The sequence below is a fragment of the Trichosurus vulpecula genome, chromosome 1 (genome assembly GCF_011100635.1).
Source record: "Trichosurus vulpecula isolate mTriVul1 chromosome 1, mTriVul1.pri, whole genome shotgun sequence".
Taxonomy (NCBI): Eukaryota; Metazoa; Chordata; class Mammalia; order Diprotodontia; family Phalangeridae; genus Trichosurus; species Trichosurus vulpecula.
In genome coordinates, this window is record NC_050573.1 from 550,090,735 (window position 1) to 550,116,988 (window position 26,254).

A 26,254-nucleotide genomic window follows, 5' to 3' on the forward strand; every position below is an offset into this window, starting at 1 on the left:
TTGGGAATTATTTGGCCCAATTGGATGCCCATAAATTTGACAACCTTAGAGATGTGGATGAATATCTACAAAAACATAAATTGCCCAGGTTAACAGAAGAGGAAGTAAAATTTCTAAATAACCCAATCTCAGAAAAAGAAATTGAGCAAACCATCAATGAACTCCGTAGGAAAAAATCTCCAGGGTCAGATGGTTTTACCTGTGAATTCTATCAAACATTTAAAGAACAATTAATTCCTATATTTCGTAGACTATTTGGGAAAATAGTTATTAGTACCAAATATGGTACTAATACCGAAACCAGGAAGAGTCAAAACAGAGAAAGAAAATTATAGACCAATTTCCCCAATGAATATTGATGCAAAAATTTTAAATAAAATATTAGCAAAAAGATTGCAGCAACTTATCATGAGAATAATACACTACGACCAGGTAGGATTTATTCCAGGAATGCAAGGCTGGTTCAATATTAGGAAAACTATTAGCATAATTGACCATATCAACAACAAAACTAGCAGAAACTGTATGATCACCTCAATAGATGCAGAAAATACCTCTGACAAAATACAACATCCATTCCTATTAAAAACACTAGAAAGCATAGGAATAAATGGAGCCTTCCTTCAAATTATAAATAGAATCTACCTAAAAGCATTATTTGTAATGGGGATAACCTAGATGCATTCCCAATAAGACCAGGGGTGAAACAAGGATGTCCATTATCACCCCTACTATTCAATTTGGTACTAGAAACATTAATTGTAGCAATAAGAAAAGAAAAAGAAATTGAAGGAATCAGAATAGGCAAAGAAGAAACTAAATTATCATTTTTTGCAGATGATATGATGATTTACTTAGAGAATCCTAGAGAATAAAATAAAAAACTACTTGAAATAATAAACAACTTTAGCAAAGTTGCAGGATATAAAATAAACCCACATAAATCCTTGGCATTCCTATACATTACTAACAAAGCCCAACAGCAAGAGATAGAAAGAGAAATTCCATTCAGAGCTACTGTAGACACTATAAAATATTTGGGAATCTATCTGCCAAGACAAACCCAGGGACTTTATGAACATAATTATGAAAGAGTTTTCACACGAATAAAGTCAGATCTAAATAAATGGAAAAAGATCAATTGCTCATGGTTAGGCCGATCCAATATAATAAAAATGACAATTTTACCTAAATTAATCTATCTATTCAGTGCCATACCAATTGAACTACCAAAAAATTATTTTACAGAGCTGGATAAAATAATAACAAAATTCATCTGGAAGAACAAGAGGTCTAGAATATCTAGGGTATTAATGAAAAGAAATGCTAGGGAAGGTAGCCTAGCCATACCAGATATTAAACTGTACTATAAAGCAGTAGTCATCAAAACTACCTGGTACTGGCTAAGAAACAGAGTCGTGGATCAGTGGAATAGGACAGGTACACGAGATGGAGAAGTCAACGACTATAGCAGTCTACTCTTTGATAAACCCAAAGAGGCCAGCTTCTGGGCTAAGAATTCACTATTTCACAAAAACTGTTGGGAAAATTGGAAAATGGTAGGGCAGAAACTGGGCATAGAACAATATCTTACACCATATACCAAAATAAGGTCAAAATGAGTTCATGATTTAGTAATAAAGGCTGATACTATAAGCAATTTGGGAGAGCAAGGAATAGTTTACCTATCAGATTTATGGACAGAAAAGAATTCATGATCCAACAAGAGATAGAGAGCATTACAAAATGTGAAATGGGTAATTTTGATTATGTTAAGTTGAAATGTTTTTGTACAAAAAAAAAACCAATGCAACAAAGATTAGGGGTGAAGCAGAAAATTGGGAGAAAATCTTTACAACTCGTGTCTCTGATAAAAGCCTCATTTCTAAAATATACAGGGAACTGAGCCAAATATATAGGAATACAAGTCATTCCTCAATTGAGAAATGGTCAAAGGATATGAACAGGCAGTTTTCAGAGGATGAAATTAAAGATGTCTATAGGCATATGAAAAAATGCTCAAAATCACTCCTGATTAGAGAAATGCAAATCAATACAACTCTTAAGTACCACATGTCTCCTGAAAGATTGGCTAGAATGACAAAACAGGAAAATTATAAATGCTGGAGAGGATGTGGGAAAATTGGAACATTGTTGCATTGCTGGTGCAGTTGTGAACTGATCCAGCCATTCTGGAGGGCAATTTGAAACTGTGCCCAAAGGGCTATAAAAATGTTCATACCCTTTGACCCAGCAATACCACTCCTAGGGTTGTATCCCAAAGAGATTACACAAGTGGGAAAAGGTCCCATATGTACAAAAATATTTATAGCGGCTCTTTCTGTAGTAGCTAAAAATTGTAAATCAAGGGGATGCCCATCAATTGAGGAATGGCTGAACAAGCTGTGGTATATGAAGGTAATTGAATACTGTTGTGCTATAAGAAATGGGGATGATACGGACTTCATAACAACCTGGAATAACCTACACGATATAATGCTGAGCGAGGGGAGCAGAGCCAGGAGAACATTATACACAACGACAGATATATGGATTCTGTGAGGACTAACCCTTATAGATTTTGCTCTTCTCAGCAACACAAGGTGGAAAGACAACTCCAAAGGACTCATGATGGAGAATGCTATCTACATCCAGAGAAAGAACTATGAAGTATGAATGCAGATTGAGGCACACTTTATGCTCACTTTCCCCACCCCCCTGCTTCTTTTTCTCTCTTTTTGTTTTCAGGGGGTTTTTTTGGTTCTGTTTCTTCTTTCTCATGATTCATTCCATTGGTCATAACTCTTCTCCACAACTTGACTAGTGTGTAAATTGGTTCAATGTGAAGTTATATGTGGAAGATATATCGGATTCCATGCCATCTTTGGGAGGGACGGGCGAGAGAGGGAAGAAAATCTGGAACTCAAAATTATGTAGAACCAAGTGTTGTAAACTAAAAATAAATAAATAAATAAATAAAAATTACTAAAAAAAAATCACCTTTCAAGAAATTATCAATGAAAACTGCACTGATGTCTTAGGACTAAATAGGTCAAAGGACAAAATAGAAATTGAAAGAATTCACCAATCACCTTCTGAAAGAGGTATAAATAAAATAAAATGGCAAGATGGCGGCTGGTAAGCACAGACTAGAGTGAGCTCCATACCCGAGTCCCTCCAAAAACCTATAAAAATGGCTCTGAACCAATTCTAGAACGGCAGAACCCACAGAACAGCAGAGGGAAGCAGGGCTCCAGCCCAGGACAGCCTGGATGGTCTCTGGGTGAGGTCTATTCCACACGGAGCTGGGAGCTGGGAGCTGGGAACGGAGTGGAGCAGAACCCAGCCTGAGCGGCGTGGACGATCCAGACCAGAAGCCGGGCGGAGGGGGGCCCTAGCGCCCTGAATATGTGAGCTGCGGCAGTTACCAGACCCCTAGACCCACAAACACCAAAGACTGCGGAGAAGGTTAGTGGGAAAAGCTGCGGGAGTGGAAGGAGTTCACGGTTCGGCTTCCAGCCCAGGGGGCAGCAGAGGTGGGGCAGCTACAGCTGTTGTTACTTCCGGCTCCAGGCCCACCTGGTGGGAGGAATTAAGTGGCGGATCAGAGCAGGAGTGCAACAGCCTGATGAAGATCTAAGCCCAGTCTGGACTGGGGGTCCTTGGGGAAGGAGGAGTGCGGCTCTGACAGAGCTGGCACCTCCCCCCCAAACGTAGAACATAGAACTCTCTAGTCTACAAGCAGTCATACCCCACTGAAAAACTCAAGGGTCAAGTTAGCTGGTTGGGAATATGGCCAGGCAGCGAAAACGTGCCCAGATTCAGTCTCAGACTTTGGATTCTTTCTTTGGTGACAAAGAAGACCAAAACATACAGCCTAAAGAAGACAACAAAGTCATAGAGCCTACAACAAAAGCCTCCAAGAAAAACATGAACTGGCCCCAGGCCATAGAAGAACTCAAAAAGGATTTGGAAAAGAAAGTTAGAGAAGTTGAGGAAAAATTGGGAAGAGAAATAAGAAGGATGCGAGAAAACCATGAAAAACAAGTCAATGACTTGCTAAAGGAGACCCAAAAAAATACTGAAAAATACACCGAAGAAAACAACACCTTAAAAAACAGACTAACTCAAATGGCAAAAGAGCTCCAAAAAGCCAATGAGGAGAAGAATGCCTTGAAAGGCAGAATTAGCCAAATGGAAAAGGAGGTCCAAAAGACCACTGAAGAAAATACTACTTTAAAAATTAGATTGGAGCAAGTGGAAGCTAGTGACTTTATGAGAAATCAGGATATTATAAAACAGAACCAGAGGAATGAAAAAATGGAAGACAATGTGAAATATCTCATGGGAAAAACCACTGACCTGGAAAATAGCTCCAGGAGAGAGAATTTAAAAATTATTGGACTACCTGAAAGCCATGATCAAAAAAAGAGCCTAGATACCATCTTTCAGGAAATTATCAAGGAGAACTGCCCTGATATTCTACAGCCACAGGGCAAAATAGAAATTGAAAGAATCCATCGATCGCCTCCTCAAGTAGATCCCAAAAAGAAATCTCCTAGGAATATTGTTGCCAAATTCCAGAGCTCCCAGATCAAGGAGAAAATACTGCAAGCAGCCAGAAAGAAACAATTTGAGTATTGTGGAAACCCAATCAGAATAACCCAAGATCTGGCAGCTTCTACATTAAGAGATCGAAGGGCTTGGAATGCGATATTCCGGAGGTCAATGGAGCTAGGATTAAAACCTAGAATCACCTACCCAGCAAAACTCAGTATCATGTTCCAAGGCAAAATATGGATTTTCAATAAAATGGAGGACTTTCAAGCTTTCTCAGTGAAAAGACCAGAACTGAATAGAAAATTTGACTTTCAAACACAAGAATCAAGAGAAGCATGAAAGGTAATCAAGAAACGGAAATTGCAAGGGACTTACTAAAGTTGAACTGTTTTGTTTACATTCCTACATGGAAAGATGATGAGTATGATTCATGAGACCTCAGTATTAGGGTAGTTGAAGGGAATATGCATATATATATATATGTATATATATATATATGTTTATGTATATATATATATATATATATAAGTGAATGTGTATGTATGTATATATCTATGTGTATATGTATGTATGTGTATATATATGTATATGTGTTTTTATATATATGTAAAAGAGAGAGAGCAGACACAGGGTGAGTTGAAGATGAAGGAAGATATCTAAAAGAAATAAAAAGAAATTAAGGGATGAGAAAGTAACATACTGAGAGAGGGAGATAGGGAGAGATAGAATGGGGTGGATTATCTCGCATAAAGGTGGCAAGAGGAAGCAGTTCTATGGGAGGAGGGGAGAGGGCAGGTGAGGGGGGAATGAGTGAACCTTGCTCTCATCAGATTTGGCCTGAGGGGGAATACCATACATACTCAGTTGGGTATCTTACCCCACAGGAAAGAAGAGGGAGGAAGATAAAAAAAAAATAAAAGGCGGGGGGGATGATGGAGGGGAGGGCAGATGGGGGTGGAGGTAATCAAAACAAACACTTTGGAAAGGGGACAGGGTCAAGGGAGAAAATTCAATAAAAGGGGATGGGTTGGGAAGGAGCAAAATGTAGTTAGCCTTTCAAAACATGAGTATTGTGGAAGGGTTATACATAATAATACATGTGTGGCCTAGGTTGAATTGCTTGACTTCTTAGGGAGGGTGGGCGGGAAGGGAAGGGGGAAGAGAATTTGGAACTAAAAGTTTTAAAATCAGATGTTCAAAAACAAAAAAAGTTTTTGTATGCAACTAAAAAATAAGATACACAGGCAATGAGGCGTAGAAATTTATCTTGCCCTACAAGAAAGGAAGGGAAAAGGGGATGAGAGGGGAGGGGGGTGATAGAGGGGAGGGCTGACTGGGGAACAGGGCAACCAGAATATAAGCCATCTTGGAGTGGGGGGGAGGGTAGAAATGGGGAGAAAATTTGTAATTCAAAATGTTGTGAAAATCAATGCTGAAAACCAAATATGTTAAATAAATAAATTGCATTTAAAAAAAAACAAAAAAAATAAAAATAAAATAAAATGCTTAAACTTTAATCTCAAAATAAAATAAACAAGCAAAAATAAAAACTCCCAAGAATAGTATGGACAAATTCTAGGGCTCCTAGGGGAAGGAGAAGATACTATAAGCCACAAAATAAACTATTTAAATATCACAAAGCCACAGTCAGGCTCACACAAGATTAATTTTTAAAAAATATATTTAATATTTTATTTTCCCCAAATTTGTGCAGAAATAATTTTAACACTCATTAAAAGAAATATTTTTGAGTTACAAATTCTCTCCCTCCTTTGCTTCCCTCCTAATTGAGAAGGCAAGCAATTTGACCTAGGTTATATACGAGCAGTCATGCAAAACATATTTCCATATTAGTCTTGTTACAAGAGAAAACACAAACCAAAAAAGGAAAAGAAAGTTTTAAAAAGTATTATTCAATTTGCATTCAGACTCCATCAGTTCTTTCTCTGGAAATGGGTAGTATTTTTCATTATAAGTCCTTTGGAATTGTCTTGATTCATTGTATTGCTGAGAATGGCTAAGTCATTCACAGTTGTTCATCTTACAGTACTGCTCTTAACGTACACAGTGTTCTCCTGGTTCTATTCATTTCACTTTGCACCACTTTGCAGCCTATTCCCCACCTCTATCAGTTCATGTAAGTCTTCCCAGCTTTTTCTGAAACTGTTCCCCTTGTCGTTTCTTACAACACAGTAGTATTTCATCAAAATCATATACTACAACTCATTCATCCACAGCCCAATTAATAAGCATCCCCTCAATTTCCAATTCTTTGTCACCACTAAAAGAGCAGCTACAAGTAGTTTTATACGTATAGGTCCTTTTCCTTTTTTAAAATCTCTTTGGGATACAGATCCCATAGTGTCATTGATGAGTCACAGGGTATGCACAGTTTTGCAGCCCTTTGGACATACATAGTTCCAAATTGCTCTCTATAATGGTTGACTCAGTTCACAACTCCCCCTGCATTGTATTAGTGTCTCAAATTTCCCACCTCCCCTCTAATATTTGTCATTTTCCTTTTTTGTCATATTAGCCAATCTAAGAGGTGTGAGAGAGTACCTCAGAATTTTTTAAATTTTCAATTCTCTAATCAATAGTGATTTAGAGCATTTTTTCATATGACTACGGATAGCTTTGATTACCTCATCTGAAAACTTCCTGTTCACATCTGTTAACCATTTGTAAATTGGGGAATGGCTCATTTTTATAAATGTGACCCAGTTTTCTATTCATTTGAGAATGCATACTTACGTATACTTTTAACTGTCCTAATAATGATCAAATTCTTAGGATTTATTTACAAGCATCATCTCCCCATGCAGAAAATGTAGACAGTTTAACCTCATTGAATACCTTATGATTTCTCTTTCCTCTTTACCTTTTTATGCTTCTCTTGAGTCTTGTATTTTAAATTTTGATATTCAAATTGTCTATTCAGCTCTGGTCTTTTCATCAGGAATGCTTGAAAGGCCTCCGTTTCATTGAATATCTGTTTTCCCCCCTGAATAGTTTAAAGGGGGCATAGAAGGGCATTTAGATCAATGTGAATTGGAGGATAATAGAGGGATCTCTAGAAGGGAGGGTGAGGGAATAGGTTACAGGGGGCTATAGAAGTGTGTTTAGATTTATAGGAATGAGAGGATGGGGGAGGGATGATCCTTGGAGGGGGGTGGGCTAAGTAATAGGAGGACAAGGTAGTGGGTAGAAGTAAAGTAGAGGAGTCAGGAGGGATAGGAAATGAGATATGCACAAACATAAAAACAAAGATCAGGAATAGAATTTGTTAGGAAAAGTATATATCTATAGTTGTATGTATTTATGTGTATATATGTATATGTGCATGTATATATGTATATCTATACAGAAATATACCCACACTTAATTGTAGCCTTCTGGGGGTGGGGGAGGAGGGAGAGGAAGGGCAAAAAAAGCTAAAATTCTTCCCCCCACCAAGGATTATGCTCAGTTTTGCTGGGTAGGTAATTCTTGGTTGTAAACCTAGCTCCTTTGCCTTCCAGAATATCATATTCCAAACCCTCTGATCCTTTAATGTAGAAGCTGCTAAATCTTGTGATATCTTCACTATGGCTCCATGATATTTGAATTGTTTCTTTCTCGGTGCTTGCAATATTTTCTCCTTGACCTGGCAGTTCTAGAATTTGGCTATAATATTCCTAGAGTTTCTTTTTGGGATCTCTTTCAAGAGGTGATCAGTGGATTATTTCTATTTTACCCTCTAGTTCTATAATATCAGGGGAGGGTTTTTTGATAATTTCTTTTAAAATTATGTCTAGCCTCTTTTTTTTGATTATAACTTTCAATAAGTCCAATGAATTGATTTAAATTGTTTCTCCTCAATCTCTGTTCCAGGGTAGTTGTTTTTCCAATGAGATATTTCACATTTTCTTCTTTTTTCATTCTTTCGATGTTTTATTTTTTCTTTTATTGTTTCCTGCAGCCACAAACTCTGCTGTGCTAGTGCTTCCCTTCACCCTGGGACAGTAACCCAGGAATGAGACCCATATCTGCATATGGGCAATGCAATGCAGTCCTGCACCTAGTGCCATGGAGTCACTAGGTTTCACTTGTCCAAATCTATCTTTTAAAGAACGATTTTCTTCAGTGAGCTTTTGTACCCTCTTTCTCATTTTGCCAATTCTGATTTTAAAGAGTTCTTTTCTTTAGTGAATTTTTGTACATCTTTTCCATGTGGCTAGGTCTGCTTTTTAAGGAGCTCTCTTTAGTGAATTTTTGTGCCTCTTTTTACCATTTGGCCCATTCTGTTTTTAACAAAATTACTTTCTTCAGCATTTTTTATTCTTCCTTTACCAAGCTATTGATTCTTTTTTTTTCATGATTATATTGCATCACTCTCATTTCTTTTCTCAATTTTTTCTTCTACCTTTCTTATTTGATTTTTAAAATTCCTTTCATGCTCTTCCAGCAATTCCTTTTCAACCTGAGACCAAATCACATTTTTTGAGGCATTGCACAAAGCAGTTTTGAATTTGTTGTCTCCTTCTGAGTTTGTGTTTGACCATAGTTTTTTCCTAAGGTCAGGTTCTTTTTTGTGTGCTTGTTTGCTCATTTTTCTAGCCTATTTCTTGACTTTTAACTTGATGTTAAAGTTAGGTCCTCTTCTTAAGGTGGAGAGTTAGTTTTCACTTCTTCCAAGTGGTATGATCTAAGGCGAAGCTGTCCAACCTTAGGTTTTTGTTGAAACAACAGATAATGTATTTTGATTTGCCATTTTAGTGAGGGCTCTGTAGTAGTTCAGCTTGGTTTACCAAGGCAGCTATGTAAATTTTTATGCTTGTAGGCAGGTCGCATAAATCTCACTGCAGGCTGCATTTTGGACAGCCCTGATCTAAGGAAAGGTGTGCTTACTACTCTCCTGGCTTGTGCTCTGGTCTGTGAGTGACTCAAGCTCTCTTTCCCACTCTAGAACTGTGACCAGGTCTTCACTCTCCTGCAGCTACAAGCTCTACTGTACTAGTGCTTCTCTTCACCCTGGGACTGCAACCCAGGAATGAGACCCGTATCTGCATATGGGCAATGAAACAGAATCCTGCACCCAGTGCCAGCAAAAAGGCCCCTGTAATCTCCTTCTGGCCAATTATCTAATCCCTTAACACCTGTGGGTTCAGAGATAAGGAAGCTATTGCCTTCGCCTCTGATTCAGTCACCCCCAAGGTCTGCTACTGGTTTGGTGTACTAGTGCAGCCTGTGCTGAATCACTTTCCACTCTCACCCCAGTGCAACATACATTTCTTGCTAACCTTCTAAGTTGTCTTGAGCTGGAAAACTGTTTCACCCAGTCCATTTGTGGGCTCTGCCACTCCAGAATTTGTTTTGAGGTGTTATTTAAAGTTGTTCGGAGGAGAATTTGGGAGAGTTTGGGTGAGTCCCTGCCTTTTCTCACCATCTTGGTTCTGTCCCCCAAAGCTCATCAGGATCACACAAAATTTAACAATTACCAGTCTAAAGAAGCAGAGGACTTGAAATATGATATTCTAGAGGGCAAAGGAGCCAGGATTACAACCAATAATAACCAAGCAATAAAACTGATAATAATCCTTTGGGGAAAAAAGAGCATTAAATTAAATTAGTTAATTAAATACTCTAATGCAATCTTGATGAAAAGAGAAGAGATAAATTGAAAATTTGACTTTCAAACACAAAACTTAAGAGAGACATAAAAAAGTTATGAAAGAGAAATCAAAAATGACTCAATAAGGTTCTGTTTACATTCCTACTTGGGAAGATGATACATGTAACTCCCAAGAACTTGATCATTAACAAGACATTCAGAAGGTATTTGTACAGACAAAGGGTATGGGTATGAGCTGATTATGTTGGGAAGATATCAAAAAAATGGAGGGGTAAAAAAGAGGGAAACACTATGAGAAGGGGGAAGGGAGAGGAGAACGGGGGGAAATATCTCAAATAAAAGAGGCAGGTAAAGAAGAGTTTTTAAAATGGAGGGGAAATGAGGAGTAGGGGTTAAGGGCAATGCTGGAACCTCACTCTCATCTGAACTGGTTCAAAGAGGAAAAATATACACATATACTCATATACTATTTTATCCAACATGGAGTGTAGTAACAACCACACTAGTACACAGGGTGGACTGCTAACACAGGTTCTTTGGTCTGCTTTTCTAAAGGAAAGACAACTTTTAAAGGATTCAACAATCCTATTTTAATTACAGATAAGTAGAAAATAGAAGCAGAGAAATTAGCACAGAGATTCAACAGACAAGAGCTCCAACTGGCTGAACAAAGTAATACAACCACCTACATACACCACCAGATCAGGGGAGCACTAACGTCTGAGTAGTTGGGGGCTCTTAACAAGTGGTTAACTCAAGAGTTGTATCCAGGCAAGCAAAAGGTCCTTCACATAAGAAAGCCCCAAAGCAAAATCTCACCTCAGAATATATATACACTTTTGGCTAATAGGCTCAGAGCTAGAAGCCATCACAACCCTTGTGACTCAGTGCCTAATTAGCTTAGTACCAAAAGGTGGGAAAGTCTTCCTACAAGCAAGCCTCCTTTAAGCAAACTCCTCCTTAGGCAAGTTCTCCCCCAGTGGGCCGTATGTGACTCAGGATGTATCACAGCTGGGCCAGAGTTCAAAGCAACAAGACATCTATGTAGTCATGTGACATGTAGTCACATAGGCCTTTTAACAGAAATGAAAGATTTTCCTATTCCTTTAACATTACAGGGGGATAGGAGGAAAAGTAAGTAAAAGGGCGGGGGTGATAAGAAAGAGGGCTGATTAAGGGAGACAGTGGTGAGAAGCAAAACAGATTTTTGAGGAGGGACAGAGTAAAAAAATGAGGGAAAAGAAGAAACAGAAGAAAATAGGTTAAAGGGAAATACAAAATTAGTCTTATAACTGGATATAAATGGGCTGACCTCACCCATAAAAGGGAAGAGTACAGCAGACTGCAGAGCAGCTAGGTGGCGCAGTGAGTAGAGCACCAGCCCTGGAGTCAGGAGGACCTGGGTTCAAATCGGGCCTCAGACACTTGATACACTTACTAGCTGTGTGACCTTGGTAAGTCACTTAACCCTGATTGCCCTGCCCTCCCCCCTCCAAAAAAAAAAAAAGAAGACAGCAGACTGGATTAGAAATCAAAATCCAACAATATAGTTTTACAAGAAATACACTTGAAACAAAAAGACACACAAACTGTTAAAATAAGCAGCTGGAGCAGAATCTATTATGCTTGAACTGAAGTAAAAAAGGAAAGGATACCACTCATGGTTTAAAGCAAAGCAAAGTCAAAAAGAGACATAATAAAAAGAGATTCAGGGAAATTACATTTTGCTAAAACGTACCATGGACAAGAAAGTAATAACAATACTAAATATGCATGTAACAAATGGCATCAGATCCAAATTCTTAAAGGAAAAGTTAAATAAAGTATAGGAAGAAACAGACAGTAAAACTATACTAGTAGGGGACAACTCAACTTTCCCTCTCAGACCTAGACAAAACTAACCATAAAATAAATAAGAAAGAAATAAAGGAAATGAATGGAATTTTAGTAAAGTTAGATATATAACAGAGCTTTGGAGAAAATTGAATGGTAATAGAAAGGAATATACCTTTGGTCCATGGCACCATGGCACTGTCACAAAAAAAATGACCATTATATTAGTGCATAAAAACTTCATAAATGAATGCAGAAAAGCAGAAATACTACACATACCCTTTTTATCCAATATGCAATGAAAATTACATTCAAGAAAAAGCCTAAGAAACAAAGATTAAAACATAATTGGAAACTAAATAACCTAACCTAAAGAATGAGTGGGTCACATATGTACAAGAATATTTATAGCAGCTCTCTTTGTGGTAGCCAAGAATTGGAAAGCAAAGGGATGCCCATCAATTGGGGAATGGCTGAACAAGCTGTGGTATATGAAGGTGATGGAATACTATTGTGCCATAAGAAATGGGGATGATGCAGACTTCATAACAACCTGGAAAAACCTACACGACATAATGCTGAGTGAGCGGAGCAGAGCCAGGAGAACGTTGTGCACAGCCACAGATATGTGGATTCCGTGAGGACCAACCCTGACATACTGCGCTTCTCTCAGCAACCTAAAGGGGCAAGGACAACTCCAGGGGACTCACGATGGAGAATGCTATCTTCATTCAGAGAAAGAACTGCGAAGTTTGAATACAGACTGAGGCACACTACATGCTCGCCTTTTCTGCTTCTCTTTTGTTTTTGGTTTTGGGTTTTTTTTTTGTTGTTTTTTTTTTTTTTTTTGGTTCTGTTTCTTCTTTCTTATGATTCATTCCATTGGTCAAAATTCTTCTCCACGACTTGAATAGAGCATAAATTAATTCAATGCGAAGTTATACATGACAGTTATATGAGACTTCATGCCGTCTTGGGGAGGGAGGGGGGAGGGAGGGGAGAAAAACTGGAACTCAAAACTATGTAGAACTGTGTGTGGTAAACTAAAAATAAATAAAGGAAAAAAAAAAAAAAAAAGAATGAGTGGGTCAAAGAACACATCATAGGAACAACCTCTAATTTCATTAAAGATAATGATGAAGTAAGACAATACATGAAAACATGTGGGATGCAGCCAAAGTTGTACTTCAAGGAAAACATATATCTCTAAATGCTTAGATCAGTAAAAAAGAGAAACAGCTGGGCAATGAATTGGGTAGGCAACTAAAAGACTTAAAAAAGAACAAATTAAAAATCCCCAGTTAAACACCAAAGTAGAAATCCTAAAAATTAAGGAGAGATTAATAAAATTGAAAGTAAAACAAAACACTGATCTAATAAATTGGGAGTTGGTTTTATGGGAAAAAACCAAAAAATAGATAAATCTATAGGTAATTTGATTTTTATGATAAAAAAAGAAGAAAACCAAATTACCAATATCAAAATGCACCAACAATTAATATGGAATTAAAGCAATTATTAGGAGCTATTTTACCCAATTATATGACAATAAAAAAGACATTCCAAGTGAAATGAATGAATATATACAAAAATATAAATTACCCAGATTAACAGAAAAGGAAATAGCATAAATAACCTTATCTTAGAAAAAGACATCAAATGAGCCATAAATTAGCTCCCTAGGAAAAATCCCCAGGACCAGATGGATTTACAAGTGAATTCTATCTAACACTTAAGGAATAATTAATCCCAAAACCATATAAACTCTTTGAAAAAATACGTAGAGAAGGAGTCCTACCAAATTCTTTCTATGGCACAAATAACATTTTGATACCTCAACCAAGGAGAGCAAAAACAGAAAGACAACTATAGGCCAATTTTCCTAATTAGTATTCAAGCAAAAAAAATTCAATTAAATAATAACAAGGAGACTACAACAATATATCACAAAGATCATATATTGTGACTAAGTAGGATTTATACTAAGAATGCACGGATTGGTTCAATAGTGGGACAACTATAAGCATAACTGACCATATCAATAGCAAAATGAACAAAAATCATATGATTTCTTCAAGAGATACAGAAAAAGCTTTTGACAAAATATAACACCCATTCCAATTAAAAACACTAGAAAACATAGGAATAAATGGAGTTTTTCTCGAAATGATAATCAATGTTTCTCTAAGACCAAGAGTAAGCACTATCTGTAATGGGGATAAACTAGAAGCCCTCCAAATAAGTTCAAAGGTGAATCAAGGATGTCCATTATCAGCACTGTTATTACATACTGTACTAGAAATGCTAGCTATAGCAATGGGACATGAAAAAGAAATTGAAAAATAAAAATAGACAATGAGGAAATGAAATGATCACTCTTTGCAAATATAGTGGTATACTTAGAGAACCCTAGAGAATCAACTAAAAAACTAGAATAAACTTTTGCAAAGTTGGAAGATATAAAAGAAACCCAGAAATATCAGCATCTCTACCAACCAAACCCAGCAGGAAGAGATAGAAAGAGAAATTATACTTAAAATGACTACAGACAGTATATATATATATATATATATATGTGTGTGTGTGTGTGTGTGTGTATGTGTATGTATGTGTGTATATATGTGTATATGTATGTATGTGTATATATATGTCTGTATGTGTATATATGTGTGTGTGTGTGTATATATATATATATATATATGCCAATCTTGAAAATTGTACAGTTATCTCAACAATTGAAAAGGATACACATAGACTGAGGGTGTCAGTATAAAGTAACTGATGTGATGAGAAAAAAAATGTAATTAAGGGGTGCAAAGAGATTGTTCTGGAAGAAGAGATTAGGAGGAGGTAAAAAAGGGTAAATTATTTTACATGAAAAGGCACAAAAACATAGAGGGAAAGGAGGGAGAAAAGCGATGTTTGAGCTTTACTCTCATTGGATTTGGTTCAAGGAGGAAATAACATACTCTGATAGGTATAGAAATCAAATTTGTCCTACAGGCAGTAGGAGGGGAAAGAAAAAGGGGGTGGATAGAAGGGAGGGAAGAAGTAGCAAGGGGGAAAAGGGTAAGATAAGGGAGGGGTGTCATTAGGGAGGGAAAATTAAGGAAGACAGTGGTCAAAAGCAAAACTCTTTTGAGGAGTGGAAGGGAGAAGGGAGAAATAAAAACAAAACAGGAGGGGCAAATAGGATGGAGAAAAAGACACTGTAATCATAACCGTGAATGTGAATGGGATGAACTCTTCTATAAAATGGAGGCAGATAGCAGAATGGATTAAAAACCATAATCCTACAATATGTTGTTTAGAAGAAACACATTTGAAACAGGGGGATACCCACAAGGTAAAAGTAAAAGGTTGGAGTAGAATATATTAAGCTTCAGCTAAAGTGAAAAAAAAAAAAAACAAGGGTAGCAATCCTAACCTCAGAAAAGCAAAAGCAAAGACAGATCTAATTAAAAGAAATAAGGAAGGACAGTACATCTTGCTAAAAGGCACCATCGACAATGAAGCAATATCATTACTTAACATATATGCACCAGTTTTTTTCTTGGCCAAGATGGCGGCTGGAAAGCAGGGACCACCTTGAGATCCCTGCCGAGTCCCTCCAAAAACCTATAAAAAATGGCTCTTAACCAATTCTAGAATGGCAGAACCCACAAAACAGCAGAGGAAAGCAGGGCTCCAGCCCAGGGCACCCTGGATGGTCTCTGGGTGAGGTCTATCCCACACAGAACTAGGAGCTGGGAACGCAGTGGAGCAGAGCCCAGCCTGAGTGGCGTGGACCGGCCAGACCAGGAGCCGGGCGGAGGGGGCCCTAGCGCCCTGAATCAGTGAGCTGCGGCAGTTACCAGACCCCCTCAACCCACAAACACCAAAGACTGTGGAGAAGGTTAGTGGGAAAAGCTGCAGGAGTGGAAGGAGTTCACAGTTCGGCTTCCAGCCCCGGGGGCAGCGGAGGTGGGGCATCTACAGCTGTTGTTGCTTCTGGCCCCAGGCCCACCTGGTGGGAGGAATTAAGTGGTGGATCAGAGCAGGAGTGCACAGCCTGCTGAAGATCTAAGCCCAGCCCAGGTTGGGGGTTCTTGGGGAAGGAGCAGTGCTGGTGTGACAGAGCTGGCACCTCCCCCCCAAACGTGGAACATAGAACTTGTTAGTCTACAAGCAGTCATACCCCACTGAAAAACTCAAGGATCAAGATAGTTGGTTGGGAATATGGCCTGGCAGTGAAAACACACCCAGATTCAGTCTCAGACTTTTGATTCTTTCTTTGGTGACAAAGAAGACCAAATCATACAGCCTAAAGAAGACAACAAAGTCATAGAGCCTACAACAAAAGCCTCCAAGAAAAACATGAATTGGTCCCAGGCCATGGAAGAGCTCAAAAAGGAGTTGGAAAAGAAAGTTAGAGAAGTAGAGGAAAAATTGGGAAGAGAAATGAGAAGGATGCAAGAAAACCATGAAAAACAAGTCAATGACTTGCTAAAGGAGACCCAAAAAAATACTGAAAAATACACTGAAGAAAACAACACCTTAAAAAATAGACTAATTCAAATGGCAAAAGATCTCCAAAAAGCCATTGAGGAGAAGAATGCCTTGAAAGGCAGAATTAGCCAAATGGAAAAGAAGGTCCAAAAGACCACTGAATAATATACGACTTTAAAAATTAGATTGGAGCAAGTGGAAGCTAGCGACTTCATGAGAAATCAAGATATTATAAAACAGAACCAAAGGAATGAAAAAATGGAAGACAATGTGAAATATCTCATTGGAAAAACCACTAACCTGGAAAATAGATCCAGGAGAGATAACTTAAAAATTATTGGACTACCTGAAAGCCATGATCAAAAAAAGGGCCTAGATACCATCTTTCAAGAAATTATCAAGGAGAACAGCCCTGATATTCTAGAGCCACAGGGCAAAATAGAAATTGAAAGAATCCATCAATCACCTCCTCAAATAGATCCCCAAAAGAAATCTCTTAGGAATATTGTCGCCAAATTCCAGAGCTCCCAGATCAAGGAGAAAATACTGCAAGCAGCCAGAAAGAAACAATTTGAGTATTGTGGAAACCCAATCAGAATAACCCAAGATCTGGCAGCTTCTACATTAAGAGATCGAAAGGCTTGGCATACGATATTCCGGATGTCAATGGAGCTAGGATTAAAACCTAGAATCACCTACCCAGCAAAACTGAGTATCATGCTCCAAGGCAAAATATGGACTTTCAATAAAATAGAGGACTTTCAAGCTTTCTCAGTGAAAAGAGCAGAACTGAATAGAAAATTTGACTTTCAAACACAAGAATCAAGAGAAGCATGAAAAGGTAATTAAGAAACAAAAATTGCAAGGGACTTACTAAAGTTGAACTGTTGTGTTTACATTCCTACATGGAAAGATGACATGTATGATTCATGAGACCTCAGTATTAGGGTAGCTGAAGGGAATATGAATATATATATATATATACACACATATATATACATATATATGTATATATATATATATATATGTTTATGTATATATATATAAGTGACCGTGTATGTATGTATATATCTATGTATATCTATGTATGTATGTGTGTGTGTATATATATAATATATACACATATATATATATATGTATAAGAGAGAGAGACAGCAGACACAGGGTGAGTTGAAGATGAAGGGAAGATATCTAAAAGAAATAAAATCAAATTAAGGGATGAAAGAGCAACATACTGAGAGAGGGAGATAGGGAGAGATAGAATGGGGTGGATTATCTCGCATAAAGATGGCAAGAGGAAGCAGTTCTGTGGGAGGAGGGGAGAGGGCAGGTGAGGGAGGAATGAGTGAACCTTGCTCTCATGAGATTTGGCCTGAGGAGGGAACACCATACATACTCAATTGGGTATCTTACCCCATAGAAAAGAAGAGGGAGGAAGATAAAAAAATAAAAGGGGGGGATGATGGAGGGGAGGGCAGATGGGGGTGGAGGTAATCAAAAACAAACACTTTGGAAAGGGGACAGGGTCAAGGGAGAAAGTTCAATAAAGCGGGATGGGGTGGGAAGGAGCAAAATATAGTTAGTCTTTCACAACATGAGTATTGTGGAAGGGTTATACATAATGATACACATGTGGCCTATGTTGAATTGCTTGACTTCTTAGGGAGGGTGGATGAGAAGGGAAGAGGGGAGAGAATTTGGAACTCAAAGTTTTAAAAACAGATGTTCAAAAACAAAAAAAAAGTTTTTGCATGCAACTAGAAAATAAGATACACAGGGTGTAGAAATTTATCTTGCCCTACAAGAAAAGAAGGGAAAAGGGGATGGGGGGGGGGGCGTGGTAGAGGGGAGGGCTGACTGGGGAACAGGGCAACCAGAATATATGCCATCTTGGAGTGGGGGGGAGGGTAGAAATGGGGAGAAAATTTGTAATTCAAACTCTTGTGAAAATCAATGCTGAAAACTAAATATGTTAAATAAATAAATTTAAATTAAATTTAAAAAAAAACATATATGCACCAAGTGGTATAGCATACATATTCTTAGAGGAGAAGTTAAGGGAATCACAGGAAGAGAAAGACAGCAAAACAATGGTAGTGGGGGACCTTAACCTTCCCCTCTCTGAACTTGATAAATCTAACCTCAAAATAAACAAGAAAGAAGTTAAGGAGGTGAATAGAATTTTAGAAAAGGTAGGTATGATAGACCTCTGGAGAAAACTGAAAGGGGATGAAAAGGAATACACCTTTTTTCTCAACAGTATATGGCACATACTCAAAAACTGACCATGCACTATGGCATAAAAACTTCACAATCCAGTGCAGAATGGCAGAAATAGTCGATGCATCCTTTTCAGATAATGATACAACTCAACTTATGTAATAAAGGACCATGGAAAGATAAACTAAAAGTTAATTGGAAACTAAATAATCTAATCCTAAAGAATGAGTGGGTCAAATAACAAATCATAGAAACAATAACTTCATTCAAGAGAATTTAAAAAATGGGACAACATACCAAAACTTATGAGATGCAGCAAAAGCAGTTCTTAGGGGAACTTTTATATCTCTAAATGCTAACATGAATAAAATAGAGGAAAAAAGATCAATGAATTGGGTATGCAAGCGAAGAAGCTAGAAAAAGAACAAATTGAAAGTCCTCAATTAAATACCAAATTAGAAATACTGAAAATCAAAGGAGAGATTAGTAAAATTGAAATCAAGAAAACTATTGAACTAATAAATAAAACTAAGAGCTGGTTTCATGAAAAAAAAACAAACAAAATTTATAAACCTTTGGTCAATTTGATTTAAAAAAAAGAAGAAAACCAAATTACCAGTATCAAAAATTAAAAGGATGAATTCACCTCCAATGAAGAGGAAATTAAAACACTAATTAGGAATTATTGACAACTTGAGGGAAATTGATGAATATTTACAAAAATATAAATTGCCCAGGTTAACAGAAGAGGAAATAAAATACCTAAATAACCCCATCTCAGAAAAAGAAATTGAGCAAGCCATCAATGAACTCACTAGGAAAAAATCTCCAGGGCCAAACTATTTTACATGTGAATTCTATCAAACATTATTCCCATACTTCATAAACTATTTGGGAAAATAGGCAAAGAAGGAGTCCTACCAAATTCTTTTTATGACACAAATATGGTACTAATACCTAAACCAGGAAGAGTCAAAACAGAAAAAGAAAATTATAGACCAATTTCCCTAATGAATATTGATGCAAAAATTTTAAATAAAATATTTGCAAATAGATTGCAGCAACTTATCATGAGAATAATACACTATGACCAGGTAGGATTTATTTCAGGAATGCAAGACTGGTTCGATATTAGGAAAACTATCAGCATAATTGGTCATATCAACAATGAAACTAGCAGAAACCATATGGTTATCTTAATAGATGCAGAAAAAACTTCTGATAAAATACAACATCCATTCCTATTAAAAACACGAGAAAGCAGAGGAATGAATGAAGTCTTCCTTAAAATAATAAGTAGCATCTACCTAAAACCATCACAAGCATTATATGTAATGGGGACTAAGCTAGATGCATTCCCAGTAAGATCAGGGTGAAAAAAGGATGTCAATTATCACATCTATTATTCAATTTGGTACTAGCAATGTTAGCTTCAGCAATAAGAGAAGAAAAAGAAATTGGAGGAATTAGAATAGGCAAAGAAGAGACTAGGTTATCACTTTTTGCAGATGATATGATGATTTACTTAGAGCAGGGCTGTTCAACTTTAGGTTTTTATTGAAACAATGGATAATACATTTTGATTTGCCATTTTAGTGAGAGCTCTGTGGTGGCTCACCTTCCTTTACTAAAGCATTCATGTAAATTTCTATGATTGTAGGCAGGCCACATAAATTGCAGTGCAAACTGCGTGTGGCCTGCAGGCTGCATTTTGGACAGCCCTGACTTAGAGAATCCCAGAGAATCAAGTTGCAATAGATGAAGAGATTTAGAGTTTCTACAATGAGTTTGATAATGTCCTTCAAATTAAATCAAACTGACACTCTGATATTAGATGATTTCAATACAAAATTGATAAAATAGACTTTTTGCCTTTCATGACTAGTGTCTTCCTTTATTAATTCATTTATCTCTTTTTACCACATTCCCCACCAAAGATCGTATACTTCCAACTTAAGAATTTCTTTAAATACTAATAGTCTATATCACAAAGATATAGAGCCTACCCACAGGACCAAAGTCAATACCACTATTTTACACTGTGTCTCAAAAGCCTTAGTGCAGTTTTAAGCTTTATTAAACACCATGCATGTATATGTGTGTATGTGTGTGTGTGCCCAGCAGAGTTTTTACTGCTGGCTCCCATTTGAATATTGCTTCCCAACAAATTAGTGATCCTCTCTTCTGATATTCTTCCTGTTTTGCATCTGCTACTTTCTATGATACAACTTTTCCAGTACTATATTTGTAGACAGTTTTGTCATTTTGTTTTCATTATCAGTTTAGTCTTTTGGAACAGACTAACAAGTCTCTAGGCAAATATGCAGAAATACCAGTTCTTGTCAAGTATACTACATCACTTGCCAAAAACTCATGATTATTAATATAAGTATATAATATTATCAATAGAAATATATAATATATAAAAGTTCACATTTATAATAACATAAGTAACAATAATTCACATTCACATAGCTTTTCGTGCTTTACCCAAACAACCCTATTAGGTAGGCAGTATTATTATTTCAAATTTTCAGGTAGGAAACTGAAGTAAAGAGAATTTTCCATTAAGTATCATATCCAGGAAATAAAACCGAGTTTCATGAGTCAAGGCCAGCCTTCTCTCTACTACATTACACACTGCATCTTTTAAGCCACAATCCAGACACCCAAATACAATACAATAAATTCTCAATCAGCATTTCAATTCACCATGGCTCACTGAAAGACAGGTGTAGTACAGGCCATTTCTTACAAGCAAATGAGCTCCCCTTAGAAATCTATGTTTAATGTAAATTTAATCATAGAATTTTCATATTGCATTAACTAAAAACCCTCCATAATTCCTTTCAAATACTGAGAAAGGAGTTTTATTTGAAAAAAATTACAAACCCAGGAACTCCCAGTTCTATTTAAATAAGTAAAATATTTTTGTAAACTTTAAGGTACTATGAAAGGATGAATTACATTTATTATTATTAAACACACTAGGAATCTTTTACTTACGCTTATAAAACATATCAGTTTAGGGAGAACCCAAAAGGGATTCAACTCAAATTAAACGTTTTGTAGGTGCCTACTCTTTGCAAAGTACTATGCATGCTGCAATGTCGGGTTTTCCCCCTCTGGACCTATGATTGTGCTGATATAGGAAAACCTAGATGATGAAACTGAACTTCTACCAATGTAGATCAGCAATCCTATGCTGCATATGATTCAGAGAATTGCATCAGGTACTGATAGGTTGAATGCCTTGCCCAGGATTTACATAACTATATTGTCAGAGGAATGCTTTAAATTTTAGCCTTAACTTTGAGGCCAGCTCACACTCCACTTTGCCATGAGGTCTTTCATATTTAAGATCCAAAGGTAAAAACAAAATAATCTTTGTGCTCGAAGAGCTTAGGTCATATTGGAAGAAAATGCTTACCTTTAATTTCAGATTTGATGAGTAGTTTAATCCCCAAATTCATTGCAACATTTGAAAAGAGACAGGAAAGCAGCTTTTGGCTGAGAGCCAATTGCTTGTATTTACTTTGGACGAAAATATGTGGGAGGTAGGATATGAAATAGACCAAAAATCCTACAGAAGAGATCATTTTTGCTAAAAAGTTTAGAGAAAGAAAATAGAATTAAACAACATTCAATAATCTTAAATGACACATAAAAACATTTTTGGCCCCAATAAGGCAGTTTTACAAATTTCCTAAAGTATGGCAGTCAGAACTAAATACAGTAGTCCCAATGTGGATCTATGTGGACAGAATACAGTGATAATATTATCTCTCTCATTGGGCACCGACTCTTTTTCTTTTTTCACTAGACTGGTGATTTCATTCATATGGAGAACTCCTGGTGAAGAAATTCTCTCCACCAACATAGATTAGTACCTGCTCTGAATCATAAGAGTAACAGAACTGTTTGGGCACTGAGAGGGCAAGTAGCTTATCCAATCATTTAGCCAGCATCTATCAAAGGGTAATACTTGAACCCATGTCTTCCATATTCCAAGACCAGCCCTCTAAAGGCTAATTGTCTGGCTGCCCAATTGATAGTAACTAATAATCAAAGGAATCACATACTCATGAAAGCTCACCATGGCTTCCCTCCCCTCCCCTTCTGCAACCAAGGTTTACTCTAGAAGCCTAAGGAAAGAAGTATGCCCCCCTTCAGGGCCCCAACAGCACTATTCAGTAGCAATGACACATTTAAATAGAAACCGTGCATAAACTTTATCACAGGAGGTGGAGCCAAGGAGGTGGAGTAAAGGTAGGGACTTGCCTGAGCTCTCTCCCCAACCCTCCAAATACTTTTTAAAAATGACTCTAAAACATTCTAGAACATCAGAACCCACAAAAAGAGTGTGAAACAAATTTCCAGGCCAAAGACAACTTGGAGGGTGAGCAGGAAGGGTCTGCCCCACCAAGGTAAGAGAGGAGAACAGTCCAGCATAGCCCCCAGAAAACCAGAAGCAGGACTTGGGAGTGACTGAATCAACAGTGGCAGTGGCTGTTTATGGAATTCTCAGCCCACAGATGGTAAGGGGGTTGAACTGGTCAGAAGGAGATTACAGGGGTCTTTTGCTAGCACTGAGGCAGGCATCTGTTGCTTTCTCCATACTCACAGCCCTGGGTGGCAGTCCTAGGGTGAAGAAGAGTACTAGCATAGCAGAGCTTGTGGCCACAGTGGAGGCAGAGCCCTCCTTAAAGGTCCAGGGCAGAAAAGAGTGGTTTGTTGGTTGCTCACAGACAGAGCACAGGCCAGGAGAGTAATAAACATCTCTTCTTAGATCATACCACCTTGGAAGAACTGAAAACTTACAGGTTCCTAGAAGCACTTCTGAATACAGCTGCACAAAACACCTGAATCTTGGGACAATGCACCATCTACCTTGAAAGCAGAGTCCTACTTTAATGAACAGTTAAAAGTTAAGTAATAGGCTGGGAAAATGAACAAACAATGGGAAAAAAACCTCTGACTATAGAAAGTTACTGTGATGACAAGGAAGATCAAAACACACACTCAGAAGAAGACAACAAAGTCAAAGCTCTTATATCCAAAGACTCCAAGAAAAATATGAATTGGTTTCAGGCCATGAAAGAGCTCAAAGAGGATTTTGAAAATCAAGTAAGAGAAGTAGAGGAAAAATTGGGAAGAGAAATGAAAGTGATGCAAGAAAATCATGAAAAATTAGTCAACAGCTTGGTAAAGGAGACACAAAAATACTGAAGAAAGTAATACCTTAAAAATCAGAGTAGGCCAAATGGTAAAAGAGGTCCAAAATGCCAATGAGGAGAAGAATGCTTTAAAAAGCAGAATTTGCCAAATGTAAAAGGAGATCCAAAAGCTCAATAAAGAAAATAATTCCTCAAAAATTAGACTGGAGCAAATGGAAGCTAAAGATTTTATGAAAAATCAAGAAAGAATAAAACAAAACCAAAATAATGAAAAAATAGAAGACAAGGTGAAATATCTCATTGGAAAAACAACTGACCTGGAAAATAGATCAATGAGAAATAATTTAAAAATTATTGGACTACTTAAAGCCATGATCAAAAAAAGAGTCTAGACATCATCTTTCAAGAAATGATCAAGAAAAACTGCCCTGATATTCTAGAAGCAGAGGGTAAAATAGAAATTTAAAGAATCCACCAATCACCTCCTGAAAAAGATCTGAAAAAGAAAATTCCTAGGAATGTTGTAGCCAAATTTCAGAGCTCCCAAATGGAGAAGAAAATATTGCAAGCAGCCAGAAAGAAACAATTTGAGTGTTGTGGAAACACAATCAGGATAACACAAGATCTAGCAGCTTCTACATTAAGGGACTGAAGGGCTTAGAATATGATATTCCAGAAGTCAAAGGAACTAGGATTAAAACCAAGAATCACCTACCCAGCAAATCTGAGTATAATACTTCAGGGGAAAAAAGGATTTTCAATGAAATAGAGCACTTTTAAGCATTCTTGATGAAAAAACCAGAGCTGAATAGAAAATGTGACTTTCAAATACAAGAACCAAGGTAAGCGTGGAAAGGAAAACAGAAAAGGGAAATCATAAAGGACTTAATAATGTTAAGCTGTTTACATTCCTACATGGGAGCATCATATTGGTAACTCATAAGACCTTTCTCATTATTAGGGTATTTAGAAGGAGTATATATAGACAGAGGGCACAGGTGTGAGTTGAATATGAATGGATCACGTCTAAAAAATAAAATTAAGGGGGGTGAGAAGAATGTGTTGGGAGAAAGAGAAAGGGAGAGGTAGAATGGGGATAAATTATCTCATGTAATAGAGGCAAGAAAAAGCTTTTACAGTGGAGGGGAAGAGGGAGGTGAAGGGGAGTGAGTGAACCTTACTCTCATCAAAATTGGCTCAAAGAGAGAATTACATACACACTCAATTGGGTATAGAAATCTATCTTATCCTAAAGAAGAGGAGGAGGGAAAAGGGGTAAGAGAAGGGGTGTATGCAATAGGGAGGGCAGAATGGGGGAAGGGATAGTCAGAAGGAAAACACTTTTGAGGAGGGACAGGGTGAAAGGGGAGAGAGAATAGAATAAACAAAGGAGGGGGTAGGATGGAGGGAAATATAGTTAGCCATAGTAATTGTTAAAAAAAAATTTTGAAGCAACTTTATCTGATAAAGGCCTCATTTCTCAAACATGTAGAGAACTGAGTCAAATTTGTAAAAATAAGAGCCATTCCCCAACTGATAAATGATCAAAAGATATGATCATTTGTGAGGTGATATATCTACAGCCATATGAAAAAATACTCTCACTACTCATTGGAGAAATGCAAATTAAAGCGATTCTGAGGTACTACCTCATACCTATTAGATTGGCTAACAGGACAGAAAAGGTAAGTGACAAATGTTGAAGGGGATATGGGAAAAATGAGACATTAATGTATTGTTGGTGGAGTTGTGCATTGGAGACATTCTCCTTTTCTGGGTTTGTGTCTTGAGCAACCCTGTCACCATAACAGTTTCTTATGATATGATTCATTTTTTATTTTTTGTTCTTATACCTATTTTACAACTTTGGATGTGATGTTCAGCTAGGCTCTGTGGGCTTCTGGGGAGGTCTAGGCTGGTCCTGCTACTGTTTTCTTGTGGGCATTGAGTGTTGTTTTATTCTAAGCTCTTATAGATAGCTGAGACTGAAGATGTGCAAGCTGTCATCGCTCCCAGAGTAGTTAGATCCAGGGCAAAGTCTGATCTCAGTTCTTTTGGCTCTAGGTCTCAAAGTTCCCAGTCTGAGTATGGGTCAGTACCAGTAGACTGTTGCCAGAACTCGGCCACCGTCAGTTAGCTGGTGACATTCTTCTGGTTCAGCGTGATAAACTGCAGGTTTGCCTTTTGTGTGAGATTCCTACCCTGGTTACTCCTGTGCAGACTTCAGAATGGGCTTGAAGGTGGAGTCTGAGCCACACTGCTATGGCTTGTTTCTACATTGCCTCCTAGGACCAATGACCACTTTTCACCCCTGGATGTGGGTCACCTCAGCCTTCCATGGATACCATGAACTGGCAAAGCT

The 26,254-nt window shown here is 37.4% G+C and overlaps 1 protein-coding gene across 1 annotated transcript in view; it reads right to left on the reverse strand.

Annotated features, from left to right (window-relative positions):
• LOC118834196 (ATP-binding cassette sub-family A member 3-like) overlaps positions 1-26,254 on the reverse strand; it is a 233,891-nt gene that overhangs the window by 160,471 nt on the left and 47,166 nt on the right. The window contains exon 8 of the mRNA XM_036741643.1: positions 22,146-22,319. Coding sequence (XP_036597538.1) covers positions 22,146-22,319 — 174 coding nt within the window. The remainder of the gene's footprint in view (positions 1-22,145; positions 22,320-26,254) is intronic.